Here is a 14,267-nt window from a genome sequence, read left to right as displayed (position 1 = left end):
AAGTATTCAAGAGAAAGGTTAAAAAGGTTATGGGATTAAGGGAATGTAGTGGCTGAGCCCTCACCTACTACTGCACTCGCTGCTACGAATGGTCCCAGGGTGTAGCAGTTCTCGTAAAGAGACTGGACATCTTTCAGATAAAATGATGCAAACACTGACTTGCTCCTCCAATAGGTTGCATCCATAATGCTCTGCAGAGAACGGTTTTTATTAAAGGCCAACGAAGTAGCTACAGCTCTTACTTCGTGGGTCCTTACCTTCAGCAATGCAAGGTCTTCCTCCTTTAAGTGAGAATGTGCTTCTCTGATCAGAAGCCTTATATAGTACGAAAGCCCATTCTTGGACATGGGTCTCGAGGGTTTCTTGATGGCACACCATAAGGCTTCTGACTGTCCTCGAATAGGTTTAGACCTCTTCAGATAATATTTGAGAGCTCTGACAGGGCAAAGAACTCTCTCTAGTTCGTTACCTACCATGTTGGAGAGGCTAGGTATTTCGAACGATCTAGGCCAAGGACGTGAAGGAAGCTCGTTCTTTGCTACGAATCCAAGCTGAAAAGAACATGTTGCAGATTCGGTTGTGAAACCAATGTTCTTGCTGAAGGCATGAACCTCACTGACTCTCTTAGCTGTTGCAAGGCAAACGAGAAAAGCAGTCTTGAGGGTAAGATCCTTGAAGGAAGCTGACTGGAGAGGTTCGAACCTAGATGTCATAAGGAACCTTAAGACTACGTCTAGATTCCAGCCTGGAGTGGAAAGACGACGTTCTTTAGACGTCTCAAAAGACTTGAGAATGTCTTGAAGGTCCTTGTTGGAAGACAGGTCCAAACCCCTGTGGCGGAGAACTGAGGCCAACATGCTCCTATATCCTTTAATCGTAGGTGTTGAAAGGGATCTCTCATTCCTAAGATGAAGAAGGAAGTCAGCTATTTGGATCACAGAGGTATTGGTAGAGGATATTGAATTGGCTCTACACCAGCTTCGGAAGACCTCCCACTTAGACTGGTAGACTCTACGAGTGGAAATTCTTCTAGCTCTGGCAATCGCACTGGCTGCCTCCTTCGAAAAGCCTCTAGCTCTAGCGAATCTTTCGACAGTCTGAAGGCAGTCAGTCGAAGAGCGTGGAGGTTTGGGTGCAACCTGTCTACGTGTGGTTGACGTAGAAGGTCCACTCTTAGAGGTAGAGTCCTGGGGAAGTCGACTAGCCATTGAAGTACCTCTGTGTACCATTCTCTTGCAGGCCAAAGGGGAGCAACCAGCGTCAGCCGTGTCCCTTCGTGCGAGACGAATTTCTGCAGAACTTTGTTTATTATCTTGAACAGAGGGAATGCGTACAGGTCGAGATGGGACCAGTTCAGAAGAAAAGCATCCACATGAACCGCTGCAGGGTCTGGAACAGGGGAACAATAAAGCGGAAGTCTCTTGGTGATGGAGGTGGCAAACAGATCTATGGTAGGTTGACCCCACAAGGTCCAAAGTCTGTTGCACACACTCTTGTGGAGGGTCCATTCCGTGGGAATGACCTGATTCCTTCTGCTGAGGCGATCCGCTGAAACATTCATATCGCCCTGGATGAACCTCGTGACCAGTGTGAGGTTTAGACCTCTTGACCAAATGAGGAGGTCCCTTGCGATCTCGTAAAGGCTCCTCGAATGGGTCCCTCCTTGCTTGGAGATGTAAGCCAAGGCTGTGGTGTTGTCTGAATTCACCTCCACCACTTTGCCTAGCAGGAGGGACTTGAAGTTCAACAGGGCAAGATGAACTGCTAACAGTTCCTTGCAGTTGATGTGGAGTAATCCTTGTTCCTTGTTCCATACTCCTGAGCATTCCCGTCCGTCCAAGGTCGCACCCCAGCCCGAGTCCGATGCATCCGAGAAGAGATGAAGATGGGGGGTCTGGATGGCCAATGATAGACCCTCCTTGAGAAGGAGATTGTGCTTCCACCACAGGAGAGTGGTCTTCATCTCTTGGTTGATAGGGATAGAGACTGCTTCTAGAGTCGAGCCCTTGTCCCAATGAGCCGCAAGATGGAATTGAAGAGGGCGGAGGTGGAGTCTCCCTAGCTCGACAAACAGGGCCAGTGATGAGAGGGTCCCTGTGAGACTCATCCACTGTCTCACTGAGCAATTGCTCCTCTTCAGCATGCTCATGATGCACTCTAGGGCTTGGTTTATCCTGGGGGCCGATGGAAAAGCCCGAAAATCCCGACTCTGAATCTCCATTCCCAGGTACACAATGGATTGGGAGGGAATGAGTTGAGATTTCTCTATATAGACTAATAGACCTAGGTCTCTGATTAGATCTAAAGTCCAAGAGAGGTTCTCCAGACAACGACGACTCGTGGAGGCTCTCAACAGCCAGTCGTCTAGGTAGAGGGAGGCTCTGATGTTCGATAAGTGCAGGAATTTCGCTACATTCCTCATCAGATGAGTAAAGACCATAGGAGCTGTGCTTAGGCCAAAACACAGGGCTTGGAACTGATAGACAACCTTTCCGAAAACGAATCTCAGGAAAGGTTGGGAGTCTGGATGAATGGGAACGTGAAAGTATGCATCTTTCAAGTCCAACGAGACCATCCAGTCCTCCTGTCTGACCGCTGCTAAGACCGACTTGGTCGTCTCCATTGTGAACGTCTGCTTGGTGACATACTCGTTGAGAGAGCTGACGTCCAGCACCGGTCTCCAACCTCCTGTCTTCTTGGCCACAAGAAAGAGACGGTTGTAGAAGCCCGGGGATTGATGGTCCCGGACTATAACCACTGCCTTCTTCTGCACAAGTAGCGACACCTCCTGTTGCAATGCTAGCCTCTTGTCCTCTTCTTTGTAGTTGGGAGAGAGGTTGATGGGCGATGTGGTCAGAGGCGGTTTGAGGCAGAATGGAATCCTGTAACCGTACCTCAGCCAACTGACAGACTGTGCGTCTGCACCTCTCTTCTCCCAGGCTCGCCAGAAGATCTTGAGTCTGGCTCCTACTGTTGTCTGGAGAATCTGAGAGTCAGTTCTTTCCCTTAGATGTCCTGGGTCCTTTCCTAGACTTGCTCCTGTGAGAGTCTGGACGGGAGCTTCCTCGGCTGGGGGCTCTACCACGAAAGGGCGGTATGAACCTCGTAGCCGGGGTATCAGCCACTGGGGAGCGATAAGTCTTGGGGACAGAGGTGGTAACCTTAGACTTACGAGCCGATGAGGCTACAAGATCGTGCGTGTTCTTCTGTATCAGGGCAGCCGACAAGTCCTTAACTAGCTCCTCGGGAAAGAGGAACTTTGAGAGTGGAGCAAAAAGGAGTTGTGACCGTTGGCACGGTGTAATGCTGGCGGAGAGGAAGGTACACAGTTGTTCCCTTTTCTTCAACACCCCTGATACAAATAACGACGCTAGCTCACCCGATCCATCTCTGATGGCCTTATCCATGCAGGACATAATTAGCATGGCAGAATCTTTGTCCGCAGGAGAGGTTTTCTTGCTGAGGGCTCCCAGGCACCAGTCGAGAAAGTTAAACATTTCAAAAGCTCTGAACAACCCTTTCAGAAGATGATCCAGGTCTGAGAAGGTCCAACAAACCTTCGAGCGTCTCATCGCAGTCCTCCGAGGCGAGTCCACCAGACTTGAGAAGTCAGCCTGGGCAGAGGCAGGTACTCCCAAGCCTGGTGCTTCCCCTGTGGCATACCAAACGCAACCTTTCGAAGCGAGCTTCGTTGGAGGGAACATGAAGGAAGTCTTGCCAAGATGTTGTTTAGACTGAAGCCACTCCCCTAAGATCCTTAAAGCCCTCTTGGAGGATCTAGCTAGGACAAGCTTAGTATAGTTGGACTTAGCTTGTTGTACGCCCAGCGAAAACTCAGATGGAGGAGAGCGGGGAATAGCAGAGACGAAGTGGTCTGGGTAAATCTCCCTGAGTAGAGCCAAGACCTTTCGAAAATCAATAGACAATGGAGAAAGCTTAGACTCTTCCACGTCTGATGAGGGATCAAGGTGTGCCTCCTCATCATCCGACACTTCATCAGCAGAGGGTAGCGAAGCGATCGGACCAGAATGCTGAACCGCAGAGTCAGAACGGGTAGGAACAATAACAGAGGTTTCCTCATCCTGAGGGAAAACCTGAGGCTCAGACTGCATAGGCTGAACAACAGACGAAGCAGAAGGCAGGCGCATGGGTGAAGGAGGTTGACTCCTAGCAAGAGTTGAACCCAAGGATTGCACAAGCTGAGCGGAGGACGGAGGCGGAGTAGTCCGTTCCTGTTCCTGTGAGATGAGTGGAGCATGAAGAGGTTGAGGCTGCGCAGAACAAGGTAAAGTTCTCGCAAGCTGAGGCTCCTGAGGCGCAAGTCCAGGGTGTAGAGGAGCTTGCCTAGAGGAGGGTTGAGCTCGCTGCAGCGATGGTTGAGCAGACAGACTCACGGAGGGGAGAGGTTGTTGTACCCCAACCGAGAGTTGCACCACTGGTGGAGCAGCAAGGGGAGGCGGAGGAAGAGTGGAATAACTCTCCTGATCCCAAAGCAAGGGTTGCCTTAAAGAAGGCTGAGGCTGAACAACACTGGGAACAGCGAACTCCGAAAGTGGCTCAACATCGTACGCCTGGCAGATGGTGCTGCGACCAGGCGGAGCAGGTGCAGGCTGGGCGAGCACAGGCGGAGCGAGAACAGGTAGAGGGAGTGTAGGCGGAGGAGGAGGTGCAACACTCTCAGCCCGACACTCACGCATCAAGTCCGAAAGCTGAGCTTGCATGGACTGAAGCAGGGTCCACTTGGGGTCGGCAGAAACGATAACAGACTGAGGTAAAGTCACAGTCGGGCTCTGTTTAGGCAGAACCTTACTCCTCTTGGGCGGAGTACAGTCGACCGATGACTGAGGCGAGTCAGAGCTGAGCCAATGACTGCAACCTGGCTGAGCACTCGCTGACTGAACTCTACGTTTAAGCGGTCTCGAGACCTGAGACCAACGTTTCTTCCCTGCATGTTGATCGGCGGACGAGAAGACGGGCTCAATCGTCTGCAGGTGGGAGTGACGGTCTAAGGAAGACACGCCCGCAACCACCGAGGATAATTCTGTGCGCCTAACAAGGCCTGTCGAACCCTTAAGCCCTTCGACATTGCTTCTCCCCTGGGCATGGGAGCTTGCAAGAGGTCCCGGACTGGGAGGACGACTGGCTCGCACAGAAAAATCCTCACGCACCACACTGGCACCACTAGCACTTGGCACTGCACCGACACTAGCACTCGTCACAGCACTGGCACTATTTCCACCCACTGCACTCTTGACCTTCAGTTCTTTAACCTCGGCCATCAGAGACTTATGGTCACTTACCACTGATTCTACTTTATCTCCTAAAGCCTGAATAGCACGCAAAACAATTGACATATCAGGCGGAGGGCACACAGTAGGTTCGGGGGTAGCCACTACAGGGGTAGGAAAAGGTAGGGGATCATGAGGTGAGGAAAACATAGAAGAGTGAGAAGAACTTCTCCTAACTCTACCTCTCTCTAACTTAGATGAATATTTTAAAAGACGTACAAATTCCAATTCCGAAAGTCCGGTGCACTCCTCACATCGATTTTCTAATAGACAGGGCCTGTCCCTACAGTCAGAACAAGCGGTGTGAGGATCTACCGAGGCCTTCGGAATACGCCTATTGCAAGACCTACATCGTCTATGGGAGGGGGCTTGCGAAACGTCAGACATCTTGTTTCAAAGAGTTAGCCAAAGGGTGATCCAAAAACAAGCAAAAATTCATTAACCGTTAACCAGTATTATATAAAAGCTATCTAGCTAATATAAAAAGGATTCCAGTAAAGCGACAGCCGTTAATCTAAGAGAATACTTCACCAAATATCCATGAATAAACTCGAAGACCATAAGCGTATCCCAGAACGTCTAGCCGGAAGCACGACAGAGGAATAATTGAGGAGGTGTCAACAACAAATGATTGAGTACCTGGCCACAGGTGGCGCTGGTAAGTACACCCCCTTCTAGTATTGTGATAGCTGGCGTATCCCTCCATAGAATTCTGTCGGGCAACGGAGTTGACAGCTACATGATTATCGGGTAAGTTTAATATTGAAAACTCCCATTTCGGCTACGCCAAAGAAGCTTATAGAACAATTCTTTCTGAAGCAGTTTGGATCCAATATTGTGCCATATTATAAAAATAAGTACTAGAGACAATGAAGTCTCCTTGCCACAAGAACATGTTTGCATCAAATCCCATATAAGACCCAAAGTGTTGACAACAGAAACTAGTATGTTCATCTGAGGCTATAGGTAAAATAAAAGCTATGAGATCTTTAATAAAAAAAAAAAAAAAAAAAAAAAAAGATCTTCCAAACTCTCAAAATGAGAGATTTTTTTTATACATTGCAAGACTATCTAAATTCCAACAAACTGTTCGGACAGCTGGAGGTTTCCCAACAACAGAAAACCTGAAAACATCCACAATAACACCTGATGTAGATAAATCCAATCATAGATATTTGAGAACAGTACTAAGCATAGACCTATACTGTATAACCCTTATTAGCTGCAAGAGATAATTTATCTCCATAAAATAAGAAATGCAGAATCTTAACAGTATAATCCTAATTTGTCCTTGTTACCATAACATTACTCGACCTACTCATTCCATTGCCTTTCATTCAAATTAATGGTAGACTGTTTCTTGGACAGGAGAAAATTCATCAATGCCAACTTAACAGTGGCCAAACCATGTCCATGAAAACTCATCACCAGGTCAAATCAACAGCAGCCCACTAAATGTGAGAACAAGAATGTTTGCTTCGCTTATTCAAATTATTTACAAAGCAAAATTTCCAATATCCTTTATTGCTAATTTGTAATTATATCAACACTACTATTTTGGTTGACTTGACTATTTCTTTATTTGATCTATGTAAGAGTAGATAACATCACTTTTATGTGTTTACTTGTGTTGAAAGTAATAAATGACATATTGCTGGTGAATGCTTGGACTCACAGAATAGTGCAAATCCTTAGTCAAAACAGGAAAGAAAAATTTGCACACGAAGGCTAATTATTTACATTGGAAGTAATTTGTATTTTTCCTAGCTATACAAATTAGATCTCTATATAGGAGATATGATTCAGTGCAAGCTGGTTTAGCCCCAAAAACTTTAATGCGAGGTGTCAATGACCCTTCCCTAGTTAGCGTCGGGTAGTGGGGGATAACTCAGCCACCCCACTCATACAGAAATTGACCTCACTTTTGATTGCAGGCAGGACTTATAGGGCAAAGGTGATGGCGGGAGAAACGTGTAAGGAACTAGGGTTTGTATAGTTAAGAAAAATACAAATACTTCCAAATTTATCATTTAATCCTATGCAAATACAAAAACTCATTCTTTACATAAGAGATTCACCCTAAGGTGGGTGAAAGTCCTTCAAATGACTGAAGAACTTAGCCACAGAATAACAAATCCAAGCTCAATAGAGCGTGGGAAGAGTATCCTGACACATTGTGAACCATTGGTCATCAATGCCAGAAGGTTGAGGGCTTCTGCAGCCATAGCGAGTGGGTGGAAACTCACATTGTGAATTTATCCGTGTAAGTATGAGTGGCTTAAAACTCATGTACAGTTGAGACCCAGATACAGCTCAACTTCCTCCTCTCAAATTCTTATGTTTTCTTTGCTTTTTTAAACACTTTTAAACATTGCATTGATATTCTACTTACATCATGAAGAAGTTCAATCATTTCTCAACATAATACCATAAACCAGAAGTTCATATCAGTTATAATCTGGCCGTGCAGAAGTGCAGAAAAAGAATTCACAAGGATGTGTAAATTTGAACCTTGGCCAAAAGCCATAATTACCAGGAGGTTATTATATTGCTATTCCAACTAGGGTTGTACCTTGGCTAGTATTACTGCAATAATAATGCTTACAGTTTCTTAGAAACAAAAAAAAAATTGAATATAAGGAAGTCAAAATAGGCTGTAAAATGAAGTATCCTTTGCATCCACCACAAAACAAAAGTTAACATACCTTCATAATGTAGTTATCAAACCCATAACATTCATCTACAAGTTTTAGAGTCCGTTTTGTTACAACTATATCTAGATATTTATCCAATATCTCTGAATAAAAAACTGTTGATTGGAGAGCAGGAACCCAAAAACGAGGTGTACGACGAATAGTTCTGCAATAAAGAACAAAATAAAATGTGTACGATGAATAGCTCTGTAATAAAAAGAAAAACAAAAGTCCTAATATTCTATATTTATGAACCATTTTAATGCTTTTTATCATGATCATCAAAATCACAAACTATTTTGTCACTAATATTGAAAGATACATCTGTATTCTTGGGTTTAACCATCATTCCCATAGCTACTAAATTTCCATATTACTGCTTTGTATATATACCCATGTACCATGTGCAAATATGCTTAATAAATCTATCTATCTATATAGCATAGAAATTCTAAATAACACTAACTGGTAAGTCATATGGTAAAATGAGTGAGATTAGTGTCACAAATATCCCATACTCTTGAAAACAGTTTGATGTAAAGTGCCATAAGCTGAGGTATGTGGCTAAGAACCATTAATATATGAGATAAGAAGTCTTCATAAATTTCTGCTGGATCTTCATCCGAAATTATGGCACACCCATTACATCTCAGAATGTTAAAGTTAATAGTTTCTTCTACAATTATTTGTAATGCAACAGATTTATGCCCTACAGCAGCTGACAGACAACTTTCCAAAAATTAGTAACAGAAATCCATTACACTGATCCCATCATCTGGACATAACCAAAGAAAATAAATTGAATCTGCAACAATGGCAACTACCTTAGTTGAGATTTATAAACACATAAACCAAACTCCCCCAGCTGAATTGAATGAGGAAGTTCAGATTTCAGATCAAATAGTTACGGGTAGCCATTCAACACAGACTCTAAAAACACTATACTGATCTTTAAATAACAAACCCTCACTAAAGACAGCTCCAAGGTAGGGAAAAAAAAGATGTTATACACAACCCAGAAAATTTCAAAACAAAGAATGAATGGTGTACACCAAAATATTGGAGCAATAGTTAGCATATCATTGCATATCAAATTTTCAAGCAAATAAACCATTTGGCAACCAAGGAGTGATTCACCTTACTGGGGGAGTCAACCACCTAATTCTGATTACCTGAAATATACATAGGAATCAGTTATATTTTATCCCATAGGCAATATCTGGAACTCCTGTTTTGATACATCTTAGAAATACTGTACTGTACTTTTTCATGGAAAAACTGTCTGACATAATCTATTCTATTAAGATAAGACAGACATCTTTCAGCCCACTGGCTTGGAAATAATTGGTGCAATGACATTACCCTAAATATGATATTTTCATAATAAAATAAATTTTTGAACATACTTACCCGGTAGTTATATATATATATAGCTTTACGTCCCTGATGTCCGGCAGAAATTTCAAAACTCGCAGCAATCGCCGATTTGGTAGCCAGGTGTACCACCAGTGCGCCCTCTAGCCAGGTACCTGGAACCATTCCAGTGAATGGTTGGCACTGAAAGACCCCTTGAAAAGGACGGCCCTACAAGAGGAGGTCTCTGCGATGCTGGTGAAAGGGGCTATAGAGTGATTCCTCAGATCTTCCATGCCCATAGGTCTCGGAGGGGGGGGGAATTAAATTATATATAACTACCAGGTAAGTATGTTAAAAAGTTTATTTTATTATGAAAATATCATTTTTAAACATCTGACTTACCCGGTAGTTATATATATAGCTGATTGACACCTTTGGTGGAGGGTCAGAGACAGCCAACATTGTTGGAATTTTACTTAAGAGTTAATAAACAAGCTTAAGGGTTTGTACCTGATAAGAAGCTGACTTCAATAAATTCTTTCATTATGTCCGCTTTCCTTATGAGATCCACCGATCCACCCAGGGGGCTGAAGACCTTTAGGAACTGTCAAACCGGTGTAAAAATCTATGTGACAGAACCTCCTTTAATACCCTTGTTCCGGGTGCTCTCAAGGAATAAAATGAGCACCTGACTAAAATCAATGATTGTGGAAGATCGTCGTCCAATCTCCACGAACAAGCATAAAAATACAAGCGTTCCAAGAGAAGAAAAGGGTATTAGGTTACGGGAATGTAGTGGGAGAACCTTCCCCCACTACTGCACTCGTTGCTACGAATGGTCCCAGAGTGTAGCAGTCCTCATAAAGAGTCTGGACACGTTTCAAATAGTGTGAGGTAAACACAGATTTACTCCTCCAGAAGGTTGTGTTCATAATGCTTTGTAAAGACCTATTCTGCTTGAAGGCTACGGAAGTTGCCACCATTCTAACTTCATGTGTCTTGACCTTCAAAAGCTTGAGGTCTGCCTCACTACAATGTCCCAGAGTGTAGCAGTCCTCATAAAGAGTCTGGACACGTTTCAAATAGTGTGAGGTAAACACAGATTTACTCCTCCAGAAGGTTGTGTTCATAATGCTTTGTAAAGACCTATTCTGCTTGAAGGCTACGGAAGTTGCCACCATTCTAACTTCATGTGTCTTGACCTTCAAAAGCTTGAGGTCTGCCTCACTACAATGTCAATGAGCCTCTCTTATTAAGAGCCTGATGAAGAAGGAAAGTTCATTCTTGGACATGTAACGAAGGCTTCTTGACCGAGCACCAAAGAACTTCTGACTTACCTCGTAACTCTTTCGTTCTTTCCAGGTAGAACTTCAGGGCTCTTCCTGGGCACAGGACCTTCTCCAATTCCTCACCAACCACATCCGAAAGGTTCGGAATCTCAAAAGCCATGGGCCAGGGTTAAGAAGGGCGTTCGTTCTTAGCAAGAAAGCCTTAGCTGCAAAGAACAGATAGCTTTGTTATCTCTAAAGACTATGTTCTTGTTAAAGGCAAGAATCTCACTGACCCCTTGAGTTGTCGCCAGACTGACCAAAAAGAGAGTCTTCATAGTGAGGTCCTTAAACGAAGCTGAGTGCAAGGGCTCAAACCTGTCACTCATGAGGAACTTCAGGACTAAATCCAGATTCCTAGCTGGTGAATCCTGGTGCCATTCCTTAGATGTTTCAAAAGAATTAAGAAGATCCTGTAGGTCTTTCTTATTAGAAAAACCAAGTTCCTATGCCTGAAGACGGCCGCTAGCATGCTCCTGTATCCCTTGATGGAAGAAGATGAAAACCTACGTTTCCTTCAAAGGTATAACAGAAAGTCAGCAATCTGAGTCACCGAGGTACTGGAAGGGAAAAACAGAGTTGACTCTGCACCATTCTCTAAACACCTTGATGGTAGAAGACCTCCTTGCTCTTGCAATCGCCCTAGCCACCTCCTTCGAAAAACCTCTAGTTCTAGTGAGTTTTTAGATAGTCTGAAAGCAGTTAGATGAAGAACTTGGAGGTTTTGATGGTATCTTCCAAGTGGGGTTGTTTAAGTAGATCTACTCTTAATGGAAGACTTCTCAGGGTGTCCACCATCCATTCTAGTACCTCTGTGAACCACTTTCTTGAGGGCTACAAGGGAGCCACTAGAGTCAAACTGGTTCCCCCTTGTGACACGAATTTTTGCATCACTTTGTGTACAATCTTGAATGGAGGGAATACGTACACGTCCAGGTGAGACCAATCTAAAAGGAAAGCGTCTATGTGGACTGCTTCGAGATCTGGCACTGGGGAGCAGTATGTCTCCAACCTCTTCGTCTTCGAGGTTGCGAACAGGTCTACACACGGACGATGACAAATCCGCCCAGGTTCTTGCAGACCTCTTGATGAAGCGTCCATTCTGTGGACAGAACTTGACCTCTCCTGCTGAGACTGTCTGCCATCACATTTTTTTTCCCCCTGAATAAACCTTGTTACTAGGGTTACATTCTACTCTTTTGTCCAGTAAAGAAGAACTCTCGCAGTCTCATTAAGAGACCTTGAGTGGGTTCCACCTTGTTTGGCTATGTAGGCCAACGCTGTATTGTTGTAGGCGTTGACCAGCACCACTCTGTTCAGTACTGACCTTTTGAAGCCTTTGAAGGCCAACAGGACTGCCAACAACTCCTTCTGGTTTACGTAGAGGATATCCTGATCTTTTGACCAGAGACCCGAGATCTCCAACTTGCCCAGTGTTACTCCCCACGCCGAGTTCGAGGCGTCAGAACACAACACAAGGTCTGGGTTCCTCTGTTCCAAGGAAAGACCTTCTTGAAGTCAGATCGGATTGTTCCACCACTGAGGGCAAATTAAACGGACTCCGTAATAGGGATGCAATTTGTCTCTATTTCCTTTCCCTCGTCCTGATGGCATTTGAGGTGGAACTGAAGAGGGCGAAGATTCAGTCTTCCCAGGAAGACAAACTGCTCCAATGAGGAGAGGGTTCCCAGCAGACTCATCCACTCTCTCAAAGAACGCTTCCGTTTCTCTAGAAAGCAATGAAGCATCAACAGGGCTTGCTTTGTCCTTGAGGCAGACGGAAAAGCTCGAAAAACTTGACTCTGAATCTCCAACCCCAAATAAATGATCTCTTGGGATGGTGTCAGTTGAGACTTGTCTCTGTTTATCATAAGACCCAGTTCTTCTGATAAGCTCAACGTCATCTGCAGATCCTCCAGGCAGCGATTGTAGGAATGAGCTCTGAGTAGGAAACACTCCTGACTGCTCCAATGGCTGCAACCTGGAGCCTGAGGCATCATGACACGACGCTGTTCGACAGAGGCAAGCTTCCTCTTCAGAGGTCTGGATGCGAGACGCCAGCCCCGTCTGGGCGCGGCGTCATTCGATGAGGACGAAAATACTTTCACCTCGCCTTTTATATAGCGAGGGCGAGCGTCCTGTGAAGCGTCAACAGGTACGCTCGATGGGACGAGTGCTCGGGCGCTAACGCTTCTCGTTTCCTTTCGTTGTTCGACATTCCTTCTCCCAGGGGTTGGGCAGCTTGGAAGAGGTCTATGGCTAGAAGAACGACAGGTCCTAGCAGACGCACCATCTATTTGAGGGGCGGTGCTTAGGCTGAAACAAAGAGCCCAAAATTGGAAAACTTCCTCCTTAAACATGAACCTCAGGTATTGCTTGAAGTTCGGATGGATGGGGATGTGGAAGTAAGCATCCTGGAGGTCTAAAGAGACCATCCAGTCGTCCTTTCTTACTGCTGCTAGGACTGATTTCGGTATCTCCATGGAAAACTTTGTCTTCTGAATGAAGGCGTTGAGAGCACTTACATCCAGGACCGGTCAATAGCCTCCTTCTCAAATAAGAGAGACATTTGATGTTGCATAACCTGTCTCTTTGACTCCTCTCTGTATCTGGCAGAGAGATCTATCGGAGTTACTATTAAAGGAGGTTTCCCTAGGAAAAAGATTTCGCATCCCTCCTTTAGTAATAGTACGGACCAAAGGTCTGCTCCTCTCCTCTCCCAGGCTCGCCAGAAGTTGTTTAGTCTGGCTCCTGCTGCTGTCTGTGCGGCTTTGAGAAAAAAGTAGGCAGAACCTTTCTTGCTGTTTTAGACACCAAATCCTGTGTGGCCTTTTGGGCTAAAGCAGAAGAGACCTCTTTGACCAACTCTTGAGGAAAAGGAGAGGAAGAAAGAGGTGCGTACCTCAATTCTGACTTCTGAATGGGTGTACTGTAACCCCAATGGACAGAAAAGAACACCACTGGGCTGCCAACTCATTGGAACCACCCTTAAGGCTTTATCCATGCCTGACATAAAGATGATGAGACTATCAGTGTCCACATCCTTCAAGGCAGGAAACCTTCATCCTCAAGGTTCCCAGAGTCCAGTCAAGGAAATTGAATACTTAGAAAGCTCTGAAGATGCCTTTAAGATGACCAAGCTCTGACGTTGACCAGAGTATTGGGTTCTTTTCCTGGTCATCCGACGAGGAGCGTCTATTAGACTCGAAAAGTCTCCTTGGGAAGAGGTAGGAACTCCCATGCTAAGAACTTCTCCCGTCTCATACCAAACACTAGATCTGGAGGCCAATCTAGCCGGGGGGAAAAGAGAAAACAGTCTTTCCCTGGTCCTTCTTGGATTGCATCCAATCTCCCATCGTCCTCAAAGCCCTTTTAGATGAACGAGACTGCACCATCTTTGTAAACATTGACTCCTTCGACGCCTTCCCTAGCGCAAACTCTGAAGGTGGGGAACGAGGAGCAGCAGGCACAAAATAATTCGGAAACCCTTCAGTAAAAACTCTCATGAGTTTCTTTATGTTAACCGAAGGATGAAGGGTTTTAGGATCTTCTCCTTATGATAATTCCTCTAACAGTTCAGTACGGGAAAGGTGATCATCGAT

General features: G+C 45.0%; 1 protein-coding gene across 1 annotated transcript in view; it reads right to left on the bottom strand.

The window, feature by feature from the left end:
• Positions 1 to 14,267, bottom strand: part of mRpL28 (mitochondrial ribosomal protein L28) — a 191,674-nt gene that overhangs the window by 35,253 nt on the left and 142,154 nt on the right. The window contains exon 4 of the mRNA XM_068354648.1: positions 7,994 to 8,147. Within this exon, the coding sequence (XP_068210749.1) occupies positions 7,994 to 8,147 (154 nt within the window). The remainder of the gene's footprint in view (positions 1 to 7,993; positions 8,148 to 14,267) is intronic.

Source organism: Palaemon carinicauda, chromosome 30 (genome assembly GCF_036898095.1).
Source record: "Palaemon carinicauda isolate YSFRI2023 chromosome 30, ASM3689809v2, whole genome shotgun sequence".
In the NCBI taxonomy this organism is placed as follows: Eukaryota; Metazoa; Arthropoda; class Malacostraca; order Decapoda; family Palaemonidae; genus Palaemon; species Palaemon carinicauda.
This window is presented reverse-complemented; position numbering and strand designations above follow the sequence as displayed.